A 25302-nucleotide genomic window follows, 5' to 3' on the forward strand; every position below is an offset into this window, starting at 1 on the left:
TAGAGACGCAGGCAGAGGGAGAAGCAGGCTCCATGCAGGGAGCCTGACGTGGGACTTGATCCCAGGTCTCCCAGATCATGCCCTGGGCCAAAGGCAGCGCTAAACTGCTGAACCACCTGGGCTGCCCCCTGGAGTGACATTTGTCCTGGTTCTTCCTCCTCTAATTGTCCAGGTGGCAGAGCTGGGGGGTGCTGACACTTCTCTGATCAGCGGGGCAGAGTTACCAGGAGGAGTGGTGGCTAGAGTCTCGGCAGTGTCACCATTGGGGGGTCACACGCGGGTGGGGAGGGCAGGCCTGGTTGTGGAGCCCAGCACATCTGGCAGGCTCTGTCAGGCTGCCCCGCTGCCCGGGCGGCTGATGACAGCCCTATTTATAGCCTCCATCAGAAAACACCCGCGGCCACGGCAGTGGGGCAGCCTGCCTGCTCCTCGATGCCCAGGGCCTGGTGCCAAGAGGAGCCCAGGCCGGGGCAGTTTCGGCCAGTAAGGGTGGCTGCCTGGTCTGCTCACTACCCCCGCCCCGCCACCCCCTGGGCTTGCTGAGGAAGCACAGCAGTCTCAGACCTGAGACTGTGGGTCCCCAGGGTCACCCAGTGGGCAGGGACACAAGGCACCTGTCCCCTCCTGCTCAGGCCCCCAACTGGCTCTCAAGGTGCTCACTCACTGTGGCCCAGTCTTTTCCATCAGAGAGGCTGTGGGCTGGCCCTCAGTGGCTGTCTCTTGCCATGAGGGGACGGGGGTGGCAAAGGGATGGCCCCACGCAGCTGTGTCCATTACCGGTGCTGAGAGCCGCCCACCCCTTGATGGTTGTACTGAAGCAGACCTGTGACTCCCAGTAACTCCCCCAGGACTGAGGGACCCCAGGGTGCAGGGGGCCACTTGGGGCAGGCAGGGAGCTAGCAGACAGCCTGGCCCCGCAGGAAGCCCAGGAGGAGGGGCCCCACGCAGCTGGCCTTGCCACCCTGCTGGTGGCGAGACCTGGCGGCCTGCCCAGGCTTTGAAGAGGGGAGGCCTCCCCCAGGAGCGTCCTGGGTGACCCGCCAGTGGGACAGGAGGCTGGGCGAGCTGTCTACGCCAGGTGGGGCCCCATGGGAGGGTGGGCTATGTCTGTCCTGTACTAGATGCCAGGCTGGCGAGGGGTGGCCTGAGACCATGCACTGGCCAAGACCCTGCTGGGAGGTGGGCCAGGCCGAGAGGGACAAGCAGGCCTCTGACCTGTCTCTCTGTTTCTCGGGCTCTGACTGTGGCTCAAGCATGAGTTTATCTCTGTAAATGTCCACTAAGCAAGTGGACGGCAGGAGGAGGGCCCCCCAGGGAGAGACTGTGACCCAGGAGAGAAGGTTTGGGTTGTAGTTAGGGAGGGTCTGGGAGCAGAGCCTCCTCCTCAAGCCTCCTGGGGGCTGAGCAGCTTCTTGGGGTGTAAGGCATGGAGGGAAGCCTCAGGCAACTCCCTCTGCCAGCCCAGGTTGGGAGCCTCCTGGTCCTCCGGGTCTCCGGGGAGGGACTGAGGAGGCTGTGTGCTGACTGTCAGATGGCCACTCGGTCAGGACCCCGGGCATAACCCCCTGGCGGGACAGCACTGATGCTACCTGGCCCTGATGCCGGGAGCAATGACCAGGCTGACGTCCCTCTTTCCCTCACTGAGGACCCATGGAACAGGTGGGCTTCTAGGTGATGAGGGCTCCAGAGCAGAGCTCTCCCAGCAGGGCCCCTACTCCAGGACTGGTCACCCCAGGGGGCCGGGGCCACAGTGCCTCTCCCACTCAGCCCCTGGCCTGGGAGACCTGATGGTTGGGCCAGTGCCTGTGGCCGGGCCTCTGCTGACCCTCTTTTCTTTTTCCTGGAGAATTCAAATTTCTGGTGGATTTGTCTGTGAGGACTAGGGGTCTGGTCGGGGTGACAGCAGGCACCTCTGGTGCCCAGCCAGCAGTCCCCAAGCCATCAGCAGAAGTCATGGGAGTCCCAGGGCTGCGGCCCTGGGAAGGGCCGCTGTTCCCTGGCTTGGAGGCCTGCTGGCCAGGAGAGGTGTCGCCATGCTCAAGGGCTCTCCTGCTCCCTCACCCAGGAGTCCCAGCAGAGGCTGGTCAGTGGGTCCTGCCTAAACATGGGTCCACAGGGTCTAAGCTCTCCTCAGGCCTCGCTGAGTGGCCCCTGCCCCAGCACATCATCCCACTGGGCCGCAGCCGCCCTGCCAGGAAGCCGTGGAGCATGGGACGGACAGAGCCTGGTGGGACCCCCCGGGTGCAGTGCCCACTCTCAGGTTTACTTGCATGACCAGAAAGCAAGAGGCTTCATGGCCTGGGACCATAGAGCCAGTTTTGCTCCATGTCTGCGAGGGGGCTGAGGGGACAGACCATCCCTGCCCCATGTCCAGGGTTCTGGGGGCCTCAATCTGTTTGGGACGCTGACTCTGAGCTTCTGTCCTGGATTTTGTGATGAAGCCCCATGGTGCTAATTTGGAGGTACCAAAGGACCCCCTGGACAAGCTGGGAAACACAGCAGCTGCTTCTGAGCCTAGCACATTTGTCTTCCTAAACTCAAACATCATTTTCATTGTTTTTCTTTTGACAGAAGTGTGGTTTCATCTGGAAAAGAGGAAAGAGCCGCAGAGCAACTTGCTGAACCTCAGGGGCAGGCCCAGGCGATGGTGAAGCCCAGACAAAGCTGTTCTGGGGACAGTGGGAGTGTGTAGCCCTCCCGACCCCTGGGTGTCCGCGAGGGGCTCTGCCCCCCTCATGTTGATGCAGATGTGTGTCGACACACCTCCTATGACAGCTCATCGGCTGCAGCCCCCCATCTGCCTCCCTGCACTTTGGGCAGGACGCAGCCCCTAGGGCCCAGGCACTCTGACCTGGGATCCATGAGACCCGAGAATGGGGACTTCCTGGGGACTCACTGCTGTGGACACCAGCAGTCTGTCCATTCCTGATGGCCAGTCAGAGGCAGAAGCCCTGCTGAGCCAGGCGGGCAGCATCTATGGCCACTTGAGCTCACGGAACCAGAAGCCTGGTGGATACAGCTTGCTCCACGTGGCACAGCTGCTGCCTCACACCTCAGGCTCAGAATTACCTCAATTCCCCAGTCGTGGAGGTTCTGGGGCCCCTTTCCCTCTCTGGCTCTCATCTCTCCCAGGGCCCTGCTGCTGCAGTCACACTGGCTCTCTAGGGGCTGCTGCTTCACTGGGTCTAGAAGCCAGGACTGAGCAAGGGGTGGAGGATCACTTGGGACCAGGGGTCAGACCCTCTGGTCCTGGGCTGCCCCGTCTGCCAGCCATGAACTGGTTCACTCCTACTGAGACAAAACTGGATGGGAAACCACTAAGAGAAGAGCAGGGAGGGCAGAGTGAGGGGTGGCTGCCAGGGGCAAGATGACAACGGCTCTCTGGCTTTGGGTGGGTTTTGACATAGGGACCCTTTCCTCCTCCCACCTCTTGCCTTTAGTCAGAAAACAACTATTCTACATGAACCTGCCTCCTAACAGCAAATAAACCTCTGCTCCTCCGTCCACCTATAATTACACCCATCACCCCCGCGTGACCACTCATCTTCTATCCATCATCCATGCATGTTCTCATCCATCCACCCACCCATCTGTCCATCCATCCATCTGTCCATCTCTCCGTCCATCCATACCTCCACCCACCCATCCAACCATCCATTCACCCAACCATCCATCCTTGTAGCCCTCGTAGCCCTCCTTCCAGCTATTCAGCTATGAGTCTCCCTGTACATCTCCTCTGCCCAATTTGTCTCCAGTGGCCCCCATTCTGCCTGGCACAGAGTAGGTCCTCCAAATTCACTCATTCATTCAAACATTTGCCGAGGGCCTGCTAAGATCACACACTGTGCTAGATGCTGAGGCTAGATGCTGAGGCAGACAATACTGACCAAATGTCTCCCTTTGGAGATTGCAAGCCAGACAAATGAAGTGCATGGCATGTTCGCTCCTTGACCTGTGCAGGGACGTGATGTGGGGAGGGAACAGGAAGTATTTGCTGGAGGTGGGGTGGCCAAGGAAACCCTCATGAGAAGGTGACATCTGGGAGGTGAGCATCCCAGGTAGCAAGAAGAGCATATGCAAAGGCCCTGAGGCAGAAACATGGAGCTGCAGGGGCCAGTTAGCTGGGGGAACAGCCAGCGATGAGGGCAGCAAGTGTGGAGCCTGCTCTGGTCAGGCTGGAAGTCCTGGCACAGACTTGGGGGGTGAGCCCTGATAGCACCTGCTGTGTGCAGAAGCAGCAGCAGGGTGTGTGGGGCTGCATGGGGCAGTGGGATGGAGTTGGGTTGGGGACGTTCCTTGAAGCAGGACCGAGATGCCTTGCTATGGGCTGCCCTCCTGGCCAGAGGGACTCTGTCGCATGACTGCTGTGCCTCACTGCTGGCTACACTAGGGCGGGGGTCCAGGGAGACTTATGGGGAGGGACAGTCAGGGAGACAAGGGAGCAGCCGGTGTGGGGGGGCCTGAGGGAGGGGGTGGCCCTTCTGTGAGCGCTGGAGGAAGCCTCCTTCTGGCGGGTAGGGGGTGGCAGAGTGCAGATGCCTGTGTAGGAGGGAAGTGGGTGCTGGATGGAGGGATGAGGGGCCTAGGGATTCCAGGATGGGAGGCAGCAGTGTGCTTCTCCTGGCTGGGGGCTGGGGGCTCCTTCCCTGTTCCTCATTTGTCAGAGGGAGAAGGGATAGTGGGCTTCGAAGCGAGGGGCAAGCCTGGCTCCAACCAGCACAGGGTGGGCACAGGGTGGGCCCCAGGGGCCATGGAAACAGGAGGTGGGCAGACCTTGGATCCTGGATCTGGCAAGCCACGAGCCCACGAAGTGGAGGCCAAAGGAGGCCCCGCCACCCTCCCTTCATGTCAGCCGCCTGTCTAGCTGCCACAGCTTCCAGAGTCTCCCCACTCCCCTGCCCTGCCCCACTCTCGGGACTTTGGTGTGTTTCAGAGGCAGCTGTCAAATCCAGGAAGTGTCCCCCAGACATGAAGCTCCTTTCCGGAAAACCAGTCACCTGCTGCTACCTCTCGATTTCTCATTTAGCAGCCAGTTCCCATGTCCCCAGGCTGCCTGGCGGGGGAGGGTGCGGGGACTCAGTGGGGGGCGGGGGGGACCAGGCCCGCCCCCTCCCCAGCCTGGCCTGGGTTCTCCCTGGGGAGTGGAGGTGTCGCCAGAGGGGGACCTGGCATCACTGGTTGGGCCTCCACAGCGGGCCTGGCGGGGTGGGTAAGGTACCTCTCGGGAGTCAGTGTGGAGCATTTTATTGAAGCTGTGGGATGTGTGAGGGTGGCTGTCCTAGCTCGGAGATTCGGGGCCTTCTCCAGGGACATGGGGCCGCTGGTCCATCCCCTTCCCCAAGACCCGAAGGTGTTTGAAGGCGGTGGGCAGCGTGTGGCCCAGGAAGGGCGGGTCAGTCACGTCGCGGATCATGATGACATACTCCCCTGCAAAAGACAGGCACTCAGACGTGGCCCCCAGGGGCCCCCAACAGCCCAGGCTCCTGCCCTTGCCCCACTCTGGCCTCAGCTTCTGTCCACCCCCAAACCCTGCCTGGGGCCCTGGGACCTTGCCTCAGTGCCCTTCGGGGAGCTCCAGGCCACTTCCTCCACCCGGGACCACAGGCCTGGCGGGGGCAGGCGGGCGCGGGTGGAGAGCCCCTCACGGTTGATGGGGCTGCACGGTTAAGTGCAAGCATTTTTTTGAAAATACTCCCTATCTTTTTAGAGAAAAATAATTCATTTCCTCTAAAATGTTTTTTTAAAATAAGGATCCTCTGAAGACATGGCTGCCCCGCTGGCCGCGGGCTGGGGAGGAGGGCCGCCCCGGGGGCACTCAGGAGGAGACGCACTTTCCCTCTTGCAGTCTGTAAACTGTCTGCAGAGCTTCAAAGTTGGAGAAACCATAAAAAAGAAAATAAGAAATAACAGAAAGTGCGGTTGCCATAGAAACCGCCCTCTTCCCTCCCCCGAGCCCACGGGGGCTGGCACCCGAGCGCGGAAAAAGCTCGCTGGGCTGGCCCAGGCTCACACCAGGAATGCGGCCGCAGCTGAAACAGGGCACAGGAGTCGGCTCACACCGTCAGAGAGAACATTCCAGCACCCCGGTCTGGAAGGCAGGCCCTCTCCTCGCCGCGCTGCGGACGCCGCGTGTTCCGGGGCAGGATGGGGAAGGGCCTGGTGGCAGCAGCGGCAGCAGGAATCCGCTGGGCTCTGAGTCAGTTCCTGCAGCTCCTGGGGGGCCCGGGGCGGGGAGGGGGGCCCGCATTCCGCCGCCCGCGGCACCGGCCTCCCACCACACATGGCAACGCCACGGTGTTTGCAAGCAGCCGGGTTTCCAGGTGTTCCCGGGATCACGGCTCGGCGGCCCGCGGCCAGCAGTGGACTGGGCAGAGGGCTCTGGGCAGCCGCGTGCACCCGGCCCCGCCCTGTGTGACCCCGCTCCTGACGCCCTCCTCCCGTGGCTGGGAGCAGGGCTGGCTGGTGGCCACCGAGGCCCGGCCCACGTGGTCTGCCCGTGGGCCCCGCGCCTGGTGTCCCCGCAGAGACAGCGTGGCCCACATCTCAGGGACTTGGCCCCCCTCTGGCTCTGGCCCTCGCAGCCTGGAAGCTGCTTCTCCCTGGGGCCCTGCTCTTCTGCAGCCCACTCCCCATGGGCTCCTCCCCACTACAGTGCAGAGGGCGTCCCCTCTGCTCACCCTGGCTGCCTCAGGCACCCACGAGCTCCCAGGACCTGGAAGTACGGTGGCCACAGCTCTGGCTCTTCTGGCTGGTCAGCAGACTAATGTGGCCACTGTTGGGATGCCCCGTACCAGCCCAGAGGGGGACGTGGGGGTCGCTGCCCAGGCCCCAGACCTCCTCCTGCTAACACTCCCAAATACCTGTGGGGTCAGGGGAGGCCCAGGTCCGGAGGCCTGCCAGCCTTCCAATCAGGATCCGGGATACAAGGAAACAGGGTCATCGGCTTTGCCCGTGGGGACAGAGAGGCCCCCAAGATGGACAAGCCGCCCTCCACCAGATACCCTGCCCGGTGCCCATGGCCATTCTGGGGGATGGAGGCTGGAGGGGGCGTTGTGGAGGCCCTGGGCCCTCCATGTCCCCTCCACCTCTGGTGCTTCTGGGGCTGCCCAGAGTGGTGTGGGTGGTGGCCAGGCTGAGAGCTGCCCTCTCTGATCCCTGCCTGCCCTAGCCAAGATAAATGTTGAATTTAGGGGTGCGTTCACAGGAAGGGAGTTTTTGCAAAAAGTCCACAATATGATACATTTGGATTGTGGGGTGACAGGTGTCCTCTGTCTGCCCACCTACCTGGGAAGGCTGCTGCTGCCAGCTCTGCAGTAGCTACCCCATCAGGCCTGTAGAGACAAGAGAAGGGAGCCCCTGAATCACTGCCCAGGGCCCCGCTGCATGTGGCACAGCCCCCACAACTGGGACCCTGAGGACAGCAGAGTCCCTGCAGTCCCTGCCTGCTGGCCTCAGGTAGGCACAGGTGTGAGCATCTTGCCCTGTGAGCCTCACCTCTGCCCTCCCAGGGCCTTATGTGCAGCCCCCTCCAGACAGCTCTCTGCCCCTTAGCCCTGGGCCCTTGCTGTCTCAACCCAGACATGCCCGTGGACAGAGTCTGGAGCCAGAGCCAGCAGACTCATCCTGGTTCCCACAGCCAGTGCTGCTTTGCACAGGATAAAGGTGAGGTTCTTGTGTGCACACGGGCAGAGGATGTGCTGCACCCACGAAGTTTGTAGGTGTCTCAGAACTGGTAGCTGGGCTCGGTGGGAGGTGGGATCATGGGGACCAGTGTATCCCCTTGGGTCCCCTTCCAAGGGCCCGAAGACCACTGTTAGCTAGGCGACCTAGGGAAGAAAAGGTAACAGGCAGGGACAGGAGGGGTGAGCCCCAGCCTGGTGCCAACTCTGAGGGACAGAGAACCTCCCTTCTGGTCATGGCAGTGGGGAGACAGCCCTGACAGGCTACTTGGGGCAGCTCAAGCCCAAGTTTGAGGGCTCTCACCTGGTGGAGGTCCCCTCCGTGGCGTGTGGTGATGTGCCCACTCTACCTGCCCACAGAGCGGTCACCTGCCCGGGTGGGGGGCATGCTGTGTGCCGCTGAGGACATGTGGCACAGAACCCCTGTCTGAGCCCTCTGCCCTGGGTCAGGCCCTTGGCCTCCTCCCTGCCACCTTGGGATGAGGGAGCCAGTGTGGTGCGGATGCCCACCTGAATCCTCCAGCTGCTGGGGGCACCTTCTTGGCGGGACGGCCGAGGCCCCAAGGGATGGGCTTTGCCCTGAATGATCTATCCAATGGGACTTGGGGGCAGCCAGGGGACCCCTCCCCCCTGGCCCTTCATGGCTGGCAGTTTCCCGTCATCAGAGCTGGGTGGGGTGGAGGGCCAGGGGCTCCCGGGCATCAGCTCGGCAACCCACCAGGCTCTGACCTCTTGCCAAGCTTAATTACCTTGGGCATGGTTTGGGTGATAAAAAATTAAAGACAAAGATTTTAAAATTACTTCATTTCAAGTGGGGGAAGATGGGCCCTGGCCCAGACCCAGGAGCCACGTTACAAATTCTGAAGTGTGGGTGAGGAGGGGAATGCAGATAAATAATTCAGCCCTAAGAATAACCGGAGTCTGTCAGCCTGCCAGCTTCAAGAGAAGTAGATGGGGTTACAAGAATCCTGAGAGTTTTTACAGAACCCCCAGGGCTTCAAGAAAACAGAGGCAGAGTGAGGGGGAAGGGACTGGGGAGCCTCGGTGTGAGGAGGTGCCAGCAGCGCTGGGGAGCGGATGGCTCTCAAGCCGGTGGGCGGGGTGAGGGCAGAACTGATGGGGAGGCAGTGGGAGCACTGGGAGCACAGTCTGCAGCCGGAGCGCTGGGTGGTGGTGTAAACGGGGTTCTGTGGGATGGCGGGAGCTCTGGCTGGGCACGGACCAGAAGCCCCCAGGCTTCCAAGGGGTCCAGGGTGGTGTCTGGGGTGGATCGGGAGCCAGTGGGAGGTAGGCGGTGCTGGGAGCTGGACCTGGGCCGCTGAGACCAGCGATCCGTCCTGTGCTTTCTCTTCAGCTGCCACTGCTGTGGTCATCCTCGCGCTTCCTGTGCTCGGGGTTCCTTGTGTCTTCAATCTGTAGATTTATATTTTTCATCAAGTTTGAACCAATTTTGGCCATCATTTCTTCTGTCACATCCTCCCCACAGCACTTGGCAGCTTCTGATCCTGGCCGGCAGGAGCCATGTGACAAAATGCTTTGCTCATGAGGTTCAGCCTTGCTTTTCTTTCTGGGTTTCACGTGGGGGGTCCCCTGGCTGTGTCTGCAAGCTCGTGGCTTCCTTTCCCTTGCACCCATTCCTGCCCACAAACTCCAGCTCCAGTGGGCGATTCCACTCCTTCACGGCTCTCGTGTCTGCTGCACGTGGCCAGTCTTCCCCACTGGGCATGCCCAGTCCAGTCATAGCATTTCACGCCTCTGTCGATGACTCCCCCATTTGTGTCATTTCTGGGTTGGCTTTGGTTTATTTTTCCTCGTTATGGGTTGTACTTTACTGCTTTCTCTGTGTGCCTGGTAATCTTCGGTCAGATGTCAGACATTGTGGATTTTACTTTCTTGTAAAAAAATGGATACTTTGTATTCTTATATTCTTGATGCTGTTCAGTTACTTAGAGAAGGTTTGATCCTTTTGGGTCCTGTTTTTAGGTTGTTAGGTGGGGTTCAAGATACGGTTAATTATTCCGACTACTAAATATTCCTCCGAGGTCTTCCGGATGGGTCACTCTCCACAACCCTGTGTGAGCTCTGGGCAGGACTCACTGTGAACCTCTTGTCTGTTTTCCTGGCTTCAAGCACATTCCTCATGCTCTGCAGATCCCTAGGACTCCCTCCTCTCCGTGTTCCCTCCTTTCTGTTCTCCCTCCTGCAAACTCTAGCGGCCTTGGCTTCCTAGGACCCCTAGCTCCATCTTTCCCCTTGAGAGGACTCCTGGACTGGCTGAGTCTCCTCCCTGCACTACACTTGGAAATGCTCCAGGAGGTGATCTGGAGCCTCTTGGTGTCTTGAAGGCTGGCTGTCGTTTCCTGGATCTTGTCCAGCTTGTTTCTTGTTTACCTGTGGAAGAGCAAATCCAGCCCTTGCACTTCATCCCGGCTAGAAGCAGAAGCCTGTTCCCATATCCATAGACCAAACTGAGATATGGTGCCCAGATAGCCCTGGCTCATGGCTCAGTGGTCAATCTTGAGGGGCCAGGGCTCCTAGTGGAGGGCAGGGCATGAGGCCTCTGCCCCTGGTATTTGGGGTTGTCCTTTGAGGGCCCCAAAATGGCATCTTGCCCTGACTGCTCATGGCCCTGGTCCAGTGTGCATCATTTGTAGTAAAGCTCCCATGGTGGGTCTCCCAGTCTGCATGAGATCTGATGGCCTCAATTTTGGCCTGCCCCCAGGGGATGCATGGGCAAGCAAGTGGCCTCCTGCCAAGGTCAACAAGGTAGCTCTGCAGGTTCCTACTGGGTGCTCAGTACCTGAGTGGCTCACCAATGCAGTTGTTGTCCCCTCAGCAAAGCTGGCCTTGGTGCTTCCCATGACCCCATGTATTTCCCTTAGGCCTGAGAATGTCCCGTCTGAGCCGATTGACCTCAACAGGACGGGTGTGCCTCAGGACTGCACTGAAAGTCATGAAGCCCCCAGGAATGCTCCTGGGAACTCTGTCCCACTGGAAGGACCATAGACACATCCAACCCTAAGCAGAATTCTTGCTGAGGTGATGCCCACAGCAGCCTGGACAGGGCATGGGGCCACAGGCAAGCTCTGGGCTTCTCTCTATGGCTCGAGTTGGGGCAAAAAATGGCAGAGCAGAAGAACTGGCCATAATTGGAGAAGAAGCCAAAGCCAGCCATCCACACCCTGGCCCATGCTTGTCCTTTTACTGGGCAGCCGAACAGAGGGAGGTGGGGGTGTGTATCGGCCACTATGTGGCCAAGCACATAGTGGGTGTCAGGAAAAAGGGGTTCTAGCAGCTCAGGGGACCTGGGCCTGTCTACCCACAAATCCACCAGGGGACCTGAAGGGCTGTGGGCTTGGTGGCTTTCCAGGTAGGCAGAGTAGGCCCCTTGGCTGAAGACCACACTTAGGGGCAGGAGGCTGGGGGCACAGGCTCAGGGTTTGGTCAACCCTGGTACTGACCCTTGTTGTCACTGGTTTTCAAGCTGTGAAGTGGGCACATGGGCATGGCATGGGGTGTAGACCCCCTGAGACTTCAATGGGCATGGGGACCCATTCCTGCATCGTGGTTGGGGGTGAGCACCCCCTCTGGGCCAGTCTGGCTCATGGCCCAGGATCCTGGCCTCTGCCTATAGTCACGTGGGCACCATGGCTGTCCTCTGGTAATAAGTACTAAGTACTAGTAGGACATGCTGGCTTAGGGAAAGGACAGTCAAGGCGCAGATTAGGGGAAGTGCCACCCTCAGGGTGTGTGGCCAGCAGAGAAACTGCCCAGGCTCTCCTGACCTGCCCACATGGGGTATGAGCCCTGGGGCTTTCTGGGGCCCCTACAAAGAGCTCCTAAGAAAGTTCCAAAATTAGAACGGTCAGTTAACTGCTGGAGCTGGGGTGGCCGGGATCTGGGGCGAGTTGGAAACCATTGCTCCTTCCTAGGGACCCCTGAGAAGCAGAAGCTTCAGGGCCACAGGCCCCGAGTGATAGCCATGGGATTATAGCCCCGGCTTCCCTCGTTGATGGTGCAGCCCCTATCTGCAGAAGGTGGTCTGCGCTGTGGGGCTCTGCTCAGCCAAGCTCATGATGGGATGGTGGCCCCTGCAAGTGAGGCCCCCGTGCACACGGCAGGAAAACTGCTCAATCCCAGGAAGAGGAGAGAAGGGGGCACCAAAAGCTTCAGGAAATCTCAGCCCAGACTTGGGGAAGGGCTGAGGGGCTCTAAAGCCATTTAGACTGTCCCCCACAAGCAGTCAGTTCCTGTGTGGGAGTGCCTGTCCCTCACTGAGGGCACCCACCCCATGGCCTGCCGTGGGCATGTGAGAGTTAGGCCATGTGTGCCTCCATCCTCCATCTGCTGCTGTGGTGACTGTGCCCTCCCAGCCCCGCTGTGCCGAGGGGGACTGAGGGGGACTGGGGCAGCCGGAGCACCAGCCCAGCTGTTCCCGCCCGGCCCTCACACCTGCTTCCTTTTATTATTCCCGCTTGGACCAGACAGGGCTCATTTCTGGATCTCTAAAGTTTCTGAGGAAGTAGAGAAAGTCCTCAATCACTATCTCTCATCTTCCAGGAACATACTGAGAGGAGCCACCTGCTACGGGACGGGGAGCTGGAGGCTGAGCCCACTCTGTGAGAGATCCATGGCCAAGGGAAGGGCCACCGACCAGGGGCACGTTGCAGGGGTGACAGGAACCTTTTACATGGCGCTCTCTGGTTTTGGGAGTGCTCACCCCCAGGTGTGAGATCAACCCACCTGTCCTCTCGCCCCTGCAGCAGACCCTGGCCAAGAACCCCTGACACATTCCCTGGTGATGCAGGCCGCAACCCAGTGGAGAGCCAGCGCGTCCCAAAGGCCAGAGGGCCCTGCCTGTGCAGGACAGGGGCAGGGGCTTGTGGGCTTCACCCTGGACCTCTTGTGGGGTTTCTCTGGGTGATTGGAGATTCAGTTCAAAGCATATAGCCCAGCCTCCTGGGCTGAGCTCTGAGTAGGTAACAGAGTGGAGGGAGAGAGCAGGGGATACCCAGAGCTGGACCCAGAGGTGGCCGAGCCGGAGTGCAGGCCTATGGCTGCGAGGGTCGCGCATCTACTCGGTCCCTGGGGCAGAAGGCGGCAGCTCCTGGCTGGGCATAGCCCGGAGCCTCCGGGCTGCCTCTCTGTACCCCTGGCCCGGGTGAGGCTCTGTCCCGAGGTCCTGCGGAGATGCTCCAAGGGCTCCGGGCTGGGCCTGGAGGCACAAGCCGGACTTCCAGGCTCACACCCAGCTCTGGCTCTTCACTGGCCAGGCCCGCCTGGCTGGACCCTGGCACCCCCGCTGGGGTGGGCACCCCGAGCCGGTCCTCTTTGGGGCCCTGCTGACCCTGGAGGCCCCTGGTCGGAGCATCTCCAGGTCATGGTGGAGCCTGTCAGTGGTGGTCTCACAGGACAGGCCCCAGGGCAGACGAGGGGGGATGGCAGGAGGACCTGTGCCCCTGGGGCAGGGTTGGCGAGGAGTGTGGGGTGGAAGGGATAGGGGCCTGCGTCAGGTGCTCAGCAGTCGCCTGTGACCCTGTGAGGAGGGGCTGCTGGCCCCAACTCTCTATCCAAGTAAAAACATTAATTGGCTCCATCTGTGTTGGCCTGATGACTGATTAAATGACTAATCACGGAAGTCTTAATTAAACCCATTTTTCTCCGAGTGAGCAGGGGAGGGGTTGTGCCGGCCAGGGCGCATCAGGCTCCGGCTGGCCGTGTGCTGAGCTGGCAACGAGTAGTCATGGGCAAGGTCATCCCCAAGGTGCTCACACACTGCCTGGCCGCCTGGTGGCATCTTGGCAGGTGGGGCTGCAGGTGGCTAAGTTGTCCTACCACAAAGCACGCATTTAGGATTTGAAGGGGGGGAATGCCTCGTTTCAATGGAATTCTCATGAGTGGCTGGGCAAACTCATAGCCACATTTCCAAAATCGACTCCGTCTTTTGCAGCTGACACAATTTCACATCACTCAGGAACTGACAGGGCTCTGTGTCATGTTGTGAAACTCCGTGATGTGCCAGGAATGTCTCCGCGGGAACACAGCAAGGAACACACGTCCCGGGGACGAGCAGCAGACCCGGAGATGCCCCCACCGTGGGCACAGGGAGGCAGCCTTGAGGCTCCTGGCTGGGTTCAGCCAGGAGCTGCTGCCCTCTGCCCCAGGAACGGAGTAGATGCGCTACCCCCGCAGCCATCTGCCCACCCGCCCAGTCTGGGTCCACACCGTGGGGCGCTCGGTCCACGTGCTGCCTCACCCCGTGGGAGCTGGTTGGCACTGGGGACTCGGGGACTAGAGCAGGCCCACCCGACCCCAGACAGGCAGCGACTCAGGACCCAGACTCGGAGATGGTGGAGAAGACAGGGCCCCGATTCATGCCATTCCCTGGGGAAATGGAGTCAGATGGACCTCACCCCCTCTGGGACCCTGGGACCCCGCTTAACACCCCAGCCAGCCCCTCCCCTGTCATCCACATGCAGGGCCCTCCCAGCCTGGGAATCTGCCAGGTGTGGCTGGGGTGGGGGTCTGTGTGGCCAGGGGCCCCAAGTGGGCTGAGGCTGGGCCCTTAGCCCCTGGCTGCACCTGCATGCCCCCTACCCTGGGCAGAAACCCGCCCCCCCCCCCAAAAAAAAAACCCAGATGGTCAGGGCATGTACGCTGGAAGGCAGAAGCTGCTGGAAGCCCATTGGCAGCTAACCTACCTTCCCCTCCCCTCTATCACCAAAATGCACAAAGGTGATCCTTCTTAGACATTGAAGATGGTGCACAATTAAGCCGAGAGTTGAGCAAGAGGCAAATGATTCCTCTGGAACGCTTTACCCTTCTTATGTAAATTAAAACCTCTGCCAGGCTCCGGAATTACAGGGTGGCGAGTCCCTCTTAATCTTTTTCAATCATTTCTATTGTGTGAGCCTCCTGGATGGTAATAATGGGCTGCTCCGTGGGCAAAGTGAGTGGATGAGCAAATGCGTGGTTTCCTGCGGCTTTGAGGGGTCACCAGGGAGATGCGGGCAGGCAAGGGCCCACACCTCACGGCTGACCAGTGGCAGGAGCCTCCGCGAGGCCTGTCCCTTCCCAGCGGCCCCGGTGGACGTGGAGGTGGCTCCCACCCCAGGGGAGGTTATGTGCCAGCACCTGGCCACTGAGAAGGCTCCCACAAGACTGAGGCTGAGGACTGGCCTTCTGCCCTTGGTCCCCACTTGGGTCACCCCAGGGGGGACGGCAGCCACCTGGACTCCCCACCACCCCACCCTCCCTGACCTTGGGGTCTGACACCTAGAGACCCAGAGCAGCAAGCAGCCCAGTGGTCAGCCCAGTGGTCCCGCCATCCCACTGCCAGCAGGAGAGCTTGGACCCGGCCTGACTCCTGGGGCCACTTTGCACCCCTGGTCCCTGGTCCCTGGGAGGGGGCAGCATGTGGTGAGGTTGTGGGTGTGGAAGCCATCTGGACACACCCCACCTTGCCCCCCGGAAATTGTTAACACTTTGGAAACCTTGGTCGGTGAAGACCAAGCTCTGGAGTCGCAGGGCTGTGAGAGGAAGTGGGTAGAGCCTGGGGTCGGGGGGTGGCAGTACCAGGGCCCAGGGCTCTGTGTCCCTGGGGTTGTTTTGGGCGTGGCCCCTTTGTCACCATGGGGGAGGCTGGGGGCTGCCCCCTTCCAAACTTTGCCCCCCATGGCCCCTCCCTCCAGGGAGGGAGGTCTAGCCTGAGAGGCCAGCTGCAAACCCACAGACAGAAATGCAGAATCTTGGACTGGGATGCCTGGATGGCCTGACATGGTCTGGGGTGGGGGGACCCAGGATGGGAGCCTATGGGGCCCTGTTCCCTGTTACAGAAAGTGGGGTTGTGTGGTGGCCTTCCCAAGAAGCCAAGGCATCTAGGAAATGGCATCACAGCCCCGTCAGGAGGGGAAGGTGGGGGCTGCATGCTCACTGGGGGCATAAGGCCACCAGAGCTGCCTCCCTCCTCCCCCCACCCCATGGGTCTGTCCTCAAACAAGAGTCCCCACGCGGGACCTGGCAGCTGGAGGCTTCACAGAGCATGGGGAGCACCTGGTTCCCTCGGCCCCATTCACGTGCATGTGGAGGCCAGCCCTCGCAAATGCCCTGACCACATACCCCAGACCTGGCGGTGTGGGGGGGTCCTCAACGCAAACCAGACCTGGTGTGAAGTCCAGGGCCTCTGACCCAGCCTTGGCTGCTAGACAGGATATTTTCTTAGGATTCCAGAAGGTGGGTTTTTGGAGGCAAGAGCCAGGTATGGGTGCTGGTGTGGGGAGTTGGTGCCCAAGCCAGAGTAAGGAGCCGGTGGGAGACATCGGGATGGCCATGCTCCCATAGCAGAGCTGGCAGGGGGCACTGGGCATATGCTGGGGGCCTCGGGTATGTTCTCCCTCATTCTGTGCATGAGGGTGGGGGGCCACGAGACACCCAGGTGGAATAGGGGGCTTTGGGGCACAGAGCACCAGGGGCAGTGGGGTCTGAGAGAGGTGACTTGCCACATGGACCCTGTGACCAGGGTAAGGGAGGTGGCTCGGGGGAGCGTGCGCTCTGCAGCCACATGGGGCTTTGCACATCGATGCTCAGACCTGTGCCTGCAAACGGGACCCAGGGGCAGGGGCCCCCAGACCTCCCAGAGCCCCCAGAGCTCTCCATGAAAATCATCTCTCCAGGCTTCCTGTGCGCAGAAGCATTAGCTGGGCCACCCGGAGATTCAGCCTCCCAGGGGGAGGGGCAACAGCCCCCGTGAACCCCAGACGGGGGCAGGAGTGCATCATGGCCACGTCACCAGCTCAGAAAGCTCATGCGCAGAGATGTGGAGCATCCCACATGCAAATGTGCCTTCCCAGGACTGCGACCCCCCCAGTAAGAGGACCCAGGGGAGCCCCTCCCTCCCAGGACTGCAGACCCCCCCAGTATGAGCAGCCCCCCTCCGCAGGAGGCGCCTTCTGTTTGCTGAAAGGAGCCCGGCCAGCATTGCCGCCTGACATCAGGCCAGCGCTGCCCTACGTGTGTCCGCTTCTGGCTCTCACATGCGTTCCCGCCACCGAAACACTGGGTGAATGTGGTGTCTCCATGTTTAGCAGGATCTTGACAATGTTTTTTTAGGTCTGTGCTTCTCCAGTTATTGTGTAAAGCGGGCCTCATATTTAATTCACAAACCGTGACTCAGAACGACACAGAAGGGTGGCATCTTCCCCGGGAAACAGAGCGTCCCGGCTCTGCCTCGTGAGTGGGATCAAAGGCTTGTCAGCCTGCCGACACCGTGCCAGCCTCCGGGTGTCCCGGCCCAGCCCACGCCCGCTGGCGTCAGCGATGAGCGATCTAATTGCAGGGACGGCGGCAGGCTCTGGAGGCTCAAGACGGACACCATGGGCCCTCTTCCTATTTCTACTGAATTTCTGATTTTCCCAGAGTTTTGTCGTTGGGTCAGTGCCCACAGGCTTCTGCTCTTGCGCGTGGCTCTTCTCCGGTGCCCGGAGCTGGCGGTGTGGAGAGAGGTGCACCCCAGGTGTGCTGGCCCTGACCCCCAGCACCGGTCAGGGGCCTACCCTTGCTGGCAGGCGGGCATCTGGGAAGTCCTGGCCCCTCCCTGCCCCGCCCAGGGCCTGGTGCTGCCCTGTCTCCAGACCGAGGGCTCCTGTCCTTCCAGAGCAGGTGACTCTTCTCTAGGGGTCTGCACGTTGCGATGTTGGGAACTTCTGCTTCCAGCCCCAGGTCTGCTATGCTCCAGGCTCCACCAGCAGAGGAGACCACAGGGGCCTGGGGGATGGGTGTGTGTGTGCAGGCGCTGGTGGCTCCCAGGTGCTGGGGGAGCCTGGGGGGGAAGGGAGTTCACTCCCACCTGAGCCTTGGGCCACAGGGCCTGGCAGGGGACATGCAGATGCCAGGAAAGATTTCTCTGGACCTCAGCCTTCCTCCTGGCAGGGCAGTGGGCTGGAAAGAGTGTGTGGCTGAGAGGTTGACGGAGTGCTGTCTCCTCGGCCCCCAGGGGGCCTGTGGCCCTTCCAGTGTGTCTGCTCTGCTGTAGGACCGGCTGCTACGGACCCCCGGCCTGTGGCGGGTGTGTGGCTGGCATGTGGTGACGAATGCGCTGCTTGCCTTCTGGGCCCCTCCTGGCTTCTGCACACACGTGAGCAATGTCCCTTTCTGCCCCTGCCAGCCCGTGGAGGAAGGACTGGCACAACTCCCCCTGCTGCCCCATCATCTGAAGCAGGCCTCCCCCCGGCTCTGCCCACCTCGGGTCTGAGTGAGCGCCCTAGCTCTGGCCACCCTGGACCAGGGCTGGGCTCTCGTGAAGCAGCCGGCCTGGCCTCCCCTGCTGTCTAGGCCACAGAAGTCCCTGCTCCCAAGTGCATACACCTGGGAGGCCCTACCTGCAGTCCGGCTGGGGGCAAGGTTATACCAAACCCGTAGACGCCCTGAGTCGGTGAGCCTCTCCTACCTGCTACCTCCTGGCAGGTCCTGCATGGTGGGCGTCGTCCTCCCGGGGCCCAGGCCACCTCTGGGCCTGCCGTCTGCTTTCTAGAAGGAGTGGTGGGGGAGGGCTCAGAGGGGCTCCCCCGTGTACGGACCTTGGGGCTGTGCAGCATGCGGTGGGGGGGCGCTGCGGGGCGGGTCTCCCTGCCCCTACCTCACGGGGGTCGTTGAGGAAGAAGACAGGGCTGTACCCTGGTGGTGGGGGCCCCAGGCGGACGTCCGAGAATTGGGCGCAGCCTTGTTCCACTCGCTGGCAGTCCTCAGGACACTGGGGCTTGCGTCCCCAGGAAGAGGGAGAAGAATTTTCTCCTGAAAAGTGAAGAACGGAAAGACCTTTAAGCGGCGCAAGGCAAAGACGAGATTTCCGAGCCTCTGAAGTACCGCTTCTGCAGCTGAGCTGCCTGGGCCCCGGGTGGCCACGCTGACCTGGGGCCCTGGAGTCCTGCTGCCCAGAGTGCACACCGGCCACATGGCCATCTCCAGGTGCATGGCTGGGCACCATGGTCCTGGCACTCCCCAGCAGGCCCCGGTACACACAGAGTGGGCTCTGTGTGGTGTATTTTGGGACCCACCAGAGGGCCCGGTAGGCTGAGTCTTTGGGGCTGGAAGGGTCCTGGGCACCCACACAGGGCCGGGCCGGGCCGGGCCTCTCCACTTGGCACTGTATGCCTGGAAAAGGACATTTCCACTCCATGGCTTCTTGCTACGGGTGGCGTCAGGCCACAACTGGCAGCCACCAGCCCTCAAAAGGGGCAACAGCCTCCAGGAGCCCCCCAAGTCCTCTGGCATCTAAGGATGGCAGTGGGCTGGGCTCAGCCCTGCAGCAGGTACCGCCTCTGTGTCCATCCCAGCTTTTATCATTCCTGCTTTCCTGGCACCCCCAGGTGTAAGGAGGACCAGCATTTGCTCCCAGAGATGCCCTCCCCAGGGTCTGCCCCCTGGCAGACGTAGCTGTGGCCCTGGCTGCCTCCTCCTTCTGTCCCATGCACAGAAAGCTGGTGGCTGAGAGGAGTTAGTGAGATTGCTGCAGGGTCACCAGGACTGCCCCAAACACACGTGCATCGCAGTCCACTATCCTGGGGAGCTGGGCTCCCGGCTCTCTTGATCTACCTCTGTCCTGAAGTCCCTGCCCCATGTTCACACCGTCAGGGAGAGGCCACCGGCAGAAGCTAGTCAAACCTCAGGGAGGTGGCTGGATGGGGCCATGGGGACAGCTAGAGACAGGCAAGGCGGGCTGGATGCTCCTGCTAACAGAATCTGCGGTGGGGGGCGGGGCGGCCCTCATCCATGCGCTGGACGGGCCCAAGGACAGGAGGCACTAAGGTCCCTTCTCTGGAGACCAGCTTCTGCAGACAGGCCCCAGAAGTATTTCCAAATCACAGGGAGGGAATTATTTCTCTCAGAGGTATCTTCATTTCATCATTACAGCGCATTATAAGAAGTCAAGTCTGTCCTTCTGCAAGGACAGTCTTTAACTAATGCCCTTCTCTCCATTAGCTTTTGCTGTCCTCACGCTATTTATGTCCTGAGCAATGACTGGGGGCCGCGTGCTGATGGCATAATTTCTATTTCCGAGCGCACGGACAGCTTCCAGTGGGCTCGGTGGAGCTGATTGCCTCTGGATGATGAAGACTGCCCCCCCGCCCCCCAGCTCTGCACCCTAGCACCCCCGGCCAGATGACCGCAGGCTAGTGGGTCCCGGATATGCCTCCGACAGCAACATGCCGTCTTCAGGGTGGGGGTAGACAGGGGACGGGCACACCCAGCCTGGAGCGTGTCATCTCCTTCAGCCCAGGGCCAAGCAGCTGCAGGCAGATCCTCACAGAAATCTCCGGGCCTCTCCACTTGGCAAGGAGGAGTCGGGGTCCAGAGAGCAAGGGCTCTGCACACTGACCTCCATGCTTTGCCTGGTGGCACAAACGTCACGGAACTCAGCGGGGCCCACAGGCAGGGCAGCAAGGGGACAACCAGGTGCGGTTCAGTGGAAGCCCATCTTCCAGCCATAGGCTTGACATCTGCCATGACCTAGTGCAGGTCTCCCTCCACGCCTTCCACTGTCTGAGGACCAAAGGGACCTTGTCTTGTTCAAAGTGAGAGAAACCCAAAGCCATTGGCCCTAAACCGAAGCAGCTGTGTGTCTGCGGTGCGGGGCAGGGGGTCTTCTAGATTTGGCACCGGGGCCCCTTCCCTGCACACATGGGCCCTTTCTGCACAAGGGACAGGACCCTGTGGGGCTCACTCCCCTGTTAGCATTCTCAGATGTGACACCCAGACCTGCTGCCACCTTCCCAGGATGGGCACCTCTGGTGTGTGGCCAGGACTGGGGCTCCCTCTCCAGCCAGTGCTCCTTCACCCCCCTGTCCCCACCGCCCTGGGTCTTCAGAACACATCCCTGCCACCACCCACCAGAGTCCCTCCCTCCCTGCCCACCCCCACTGGCTCCAGCACTTCCTGCTGGCGCTGCCCCCACCAGGCTCCTAAGTCTCCCTCTGGCCTGCCCTCCACAGGCATGGTCACAGCACTGTCCCTCACAGGAAGTCCACAGAGCACAAGCCAGCCTGACCAAGCTCAACCCCTGCACGCTGGCCCCAGGGAGCTCTGAGCCCCCCAGGCCCAATTCCTGTTCTTGCAGGTCCACCCCCCATCTCACTTGCTCTACCAGCAACTAGGTGACACCTGACTCTGCCCCTCCCTTCACAATGTCCCTCTAGACCACCATCGTGGGGGCCAGCCTCACACCCAGCACACAGATACCCCCGACCTCCTGGGTCCTGAGTGTGCACCAAGCCCTGTGGCCACAGCACCTCCAGGTCTGGCTGCCCCTGCTACTCATTGCCCCTGGTCCTAGCTCACAACCCTGCTGCCACATGAGCCTCCGGGCACTTGGCCCCTCCGGCCTCTGCTTACATCCTGGCCCTGGGGCATCATTGCAGGTGCTGTGTCCAGGCGGCCTACCCCTGCCACTGCTCACCTTGCTGCCACGGCGGCCACGTGTGCCCCCTGTTGGACTTGCAGGCAGGTGCCACCCACAGGATGTAAGAACACCTCCTGATAAGGGGCCACGCTGCAGAGACACCACCAGGCACACAAAACAGGCAGACGCAACCCCACTCCCAGCCGCAGCCCTGGCCAGAGCACCACGTTCTCTGGGATCCCACTGCCCTCCTGCACTTGGGCCCACAGGTCCCGAGGGAGCCTCCGGGAGAAGTGAGTGTCCCACGATCCCCTCGTGCTCCCGAGGGTACAGCGTTCTTGGCTGAGGGTCCCGCCTTGGCCTGTAGGGGCCCTGGAGCTGGTCCCGGCCACGCTGGGGGGTGCTCCCCAGCCTGGCTGGCCCACAAGGGAGCTCCCCCACCTTAGACGCCAGACTTCAGCTCTCAGGAGTTCTTTCCGAAGCCTTTATGTCAATTTTAATTATCAGCAAGATAAAGGTCACTGCTGCCTCTGGGACCGGTGTGGGGGGGTGAGGGCGACTCTTAACGGGAGGCTGCGCCGCGGGGAGATCAGCGCTTGACCTCTCTGGGAGGAAATGCCGATTAATTATCTTTTTACAGCCAACTCAATTAGACTCCCTAATCACCTGTGTAGGACACGGAGACAAAGGCGGAGCGTCGGCGGGAGCAAACAAGCCTCACGCAGGCACCGTCAAACGGCCGCCGTGGGCCCGGGCGGAGAGCCAGCCACGGGCTGGATGTTTTCTTCATTTAAGTGAAAAAAAAAAAAAGTTATCGGCCCTAAGGGGCCGAGAGTCGTCTCATGTGGAGGTGACCAGACACACTGCATTAGGCTTTAGGGCGGACTCAATTAGCCAAGGAGCCGGTTGCTTCCCAAGGCAAAGCAGTCTGCAGGGCGAGGGGCTCCATGACGCAGAGGGAGAGGAGGCAGTGTGAGCGCTGGGCAGGGCTGGGGGGGCCCCTTGGGGCCCTTCTCAGATGGCCCAGGTCACCACCGTGTGCCCCCTGCCCACCTGTCCATGTGTACGGTGGGGGCTGGCCCCACAGACCTCCAGATGTTGTCTTTGACTCGACCACGGGGCAGGGCCTGTGGCGCTCCCCCTGCCTCATGTCCACGCAGGCTACACCCTGGGTTGGGGGAGGCGCCCGCGGAGCCAGTCCAGACACAGATGGTCCCCATGTGGGGCCCTAAGACCTGAGGCAGGGTTGGGTTCATAGTTTCATCCAGAGGTTTTCAAATTCAAGCATTTCCCAAGGAGCCTGTGTAAGAAGCAGCCTAGCAGGGAGCGTGTGGCCCAGGCTGGCGGGGGCAGGGAGGGCGGGACGCAGGTGTTCAGGACCCCTGGCCCTGTGGCAGCAGGTCAGGACCCTGGGCCCCTTGGGTGGAGCTCGGCGGCTCACACACCAGGAGGGCACAGCACTGTACTCATGGGGAGCCTGCTGCCTGCCTTCCCCTCCCTTTATTGAAGCGTGAAAAATGGACTTGACACAAAGCCACTGTCCCTGTTGGCCCAAGTCCTTTCTGGATGTGCAGAAAATAAAGGACGCACTGCCCTGTCCTCTCCTATGCGGGTGTTCTTCTGAAGGGGGCCGTGAGTTCTGTGCCAAGTGGCTAAAGCATCCTCTCTCCCCAGATCTTCCTGCTACCCTGGGGGTGCGCCACTGTTTCCAGACTCCCTCCTGGAGCTATACTGAGCTGGAATGCCACACGGGATGTGAAGGGGAGGGGATTCTGCTGGCAACCCCGGGATGGGGGCACTGATGTGGGGTCTTCCATGAGCCCATCATGGACATCCCCCTACTCCTCACCTCTAGAAGGTCCCCTGGCCAGGCTATTTGTACCAAGGGGCCAGGGTGAGGCTGGCCCACCCCTGGGACGACCGATGGAGACACCAGCCCCAGAGGACTGAGGCGGGCAGCCTGCCACCACACAGGGTGACCCCCCGCAAGGGGCTGCTTCTCATCTTGCAGAGGCAGCTCATCCAGAAAGCAGCAGCCCATCTGGGCGAGGAGCAGGGTGGAGCAGGCGACCAGGCCCTAGGCACGGCCCTGGGATGCAGGGTCTAGGCACTGCAGCTGACCTCAGGATGTGCTGGTGTGGGTGGCTGCGTGAGGCACTCCTCGCAGGTGGCGAGCTGTGTACTTACTCAGAAGCTTCCCCTGTAGCCCTTGGGCCACCTGGACGGTGTGTGTCCTGGGAGGGCTGGCCGAGGGTAGCTCTGTGCACCTCAGCCCCCGGGGGCTCTCAGGACAGGTCTGCGCAGAGGCCTCGAGGCCACGAAGGGCTGCCTGCAGGCGGTCAGCAGGTGGTGCGGGGCCCTTCGCTGGGGCTGGCCCAGAGGTCGGAGGTCTCCTGACTTGGCAGCACGCCTTGCCTTCTGAGAGGGATGGAGTTGGCCTGTGGCTGAGGCTGTGCTTCTAGCAAAAGAGAGCTCCCTGCGTGCATCCTTCTGGGAAAGAATGAGGGTACCTGTCGTGTCTCTAGGAGCAGAATAGGAGCTGCTGAGCGGCCCGGGAGAGAGAGAACCATGGGCCAGCGGCCTGTACCAGAAGGAGGTAGCTGGGTCTACGGCCTCCAGTCACATGACCGGGGTGTGAGCACACACTTGCACATGCACCCTACATGGGAAACATGCACATAGGTGCACACAGTCTGCACATAAGGGCACACACAGAAACATTCCTATGGGTCGCCTCATGATACACACTCAGTGGGGCGAGGACTCATCTGGCATGTGGGCTCCCACATGAATGTGCACACCTGGCCCATCCCCTCAGTCCCAGGACAGATCCCCAGCCGCTCATCCGGCCGACTCTGCCCAGCATGGGGGCCTGCCCACCCACCACTGCCCAGGACAGCAGCAACCCCAAACAGGCCCCTTCTCGGAACCTTCCCCAGGTCAAGGTTCTTGCCCTCCTGAGTCTCCTGCGCATGCCCCTACCGGCTGGGGCAGGGCCTGACCCGAGCACTGTACCTGTGCCCTGTGGACAGAGAGTCACAGGCAGCAATATGGTGACAAGAAGAAGGCCAGAGGCTCCAGACTCAGGGTGAGACACAGCAGTAGCCCAGAAGGGCAAATAGGGCTCTGACCATCACAAACCAGGAGCCCCTGCTGGTAGGTCCTAGGAGGAAGGAGAGCCGCACAGGGGCAGCTGGCCAGGTGGGATGTGTCCCCTCCCCTTCGTGGCTAAACCTGAGGCAGATCAGGACACAATGAAGTCTCCGTCCCTGCCTGGCCTGGGCTTGTCCAGTGGACTGCCTAAATCCCCCAGGTCATGGGGAAGGGGCCCACCTCGCCCCTGTGGTGTGAGCATGGAGACTGCCTTGGGGACCACCCCCTGGGTCCCCTGGGATAGGCCTCTGAGGCCACAGCCAGGGTGAGAGAGAAGTCTGAGCAGGCTCTGTACTGCAGGAGGCACTTCTGCACCCAGTTCTGGAGCCGAGTTTGCTCCCCCAGGAGCAGCCATCCCAAGGCACTTCTACAGGGGCATGGGCTTGCTACCCTGCGAGAGCTCGGCACTAGCACAGCCTGATGAATGTCCGGGCCTGTCTGCCGCCCTCTTTTCTCTCCAGGGTACCCCACAGATCTGCTCTTGGGGCCCTGGGCGTGGCCCTCGGGTGCCTACCCTGTGGCTGAGCCCAGGCCCCAGACCAGGCAGGAGGTTGCAGGAAGGACAGGGACTGGGGAGCTGCTGGGGAGGGGGCTGCGGTTGCAGGTCCTGTGGCCGCCCATCCCTCGGATGTGTGGTTTCAGGCAGACGTTTGAATTCATCCCATTGGTCCTCCTGCGCTGGCCCTGGAGGTACCACAGAATCTGTCTGTACTTGTTGGGGACATTCCCTCTACCTGGTAGGATTCCTCGATGAGAAACCTACAGCACAAATTTCCCTTTAAAAATACGGGTCTTTCATGCTAGCTAATCTTGTCATCATTAACCATAGACAGTTAATATTATAGTGTGTTACCACCCCAAGCAGCAATGAAATTTCCAGAAGTTCTCTGCTACACATTCCGTCGCTTTTATTGGCAAGATTGGATTAGCAGCAAAGGACACCTTGATTTTTAAAATCATTTTAAATTACGGGTGATTCTTCGTAGGTCCCATCTGATGAACACTCAAAAGCATTTATTCAACGAATGGAAAAGAGGGACCACTCAGATCATTTGGAAACGTTTCCTGGGAGGGTTT

General features: G+C 60.9%; 1 protein-coding gene across 5 annotated transcripts in view; it reads right to left on the reverse strand.

Annotated features, from left to right (window-relative positions):
- Positions 1-5228: 5228 nt before the first annotated feature.
- The window catches only part of MORN1 (MORN repeat containing 1), a 51090-nt gene continuing 31016 nt past the window's right edge, over positions 5229-25302 (reverse strand). The window contains exons 11-14 of one of the 5 annotated variants that reach the window (XM_025427440.3): positions 18313-18467; positions 18124-18203; positions 7285-7331; positions 5229-5427 (exon numbers count right to left, since the gene is read on the reverse strand). In XM_025427440.3, the coding sequence (XP_025283225.3) occupies positions 5279-5427; positions 7285-7331; positions 18124-18203; positions 18313-18467 (431 nt within the window). In that variant the 3' untranslated portion in view covers positions 5229-5278. Of the gene's footprint in view, positions 5428-7284; positions 7332-8483; positions 10071-16667; positions 17162-17201; positions 17802-18123; positions 18204-18312; positions 18468-25302 lie in introns of those variants that run through there. The other 4 variants (XM_049110507.1, XM_049110508.1, XM_049110504.1 and 1 more) reach the window with 4 other exon arrangements.

This window comes from Canis lupus, chromosome 5 (genome assembly GCF_003254725.2).
Source record: "Canis lupus dingo isolate Sandy chromosome 5, ASM325472v2, whole genome shotgun sequence".
In the NCBI taxonomy this organism is placed as follows: domain Eukaryota; kingdom Metazoa; phylum Chordata; class Mammalia; order Carnivora; family Canidae; genus Canis; species Canis lupus.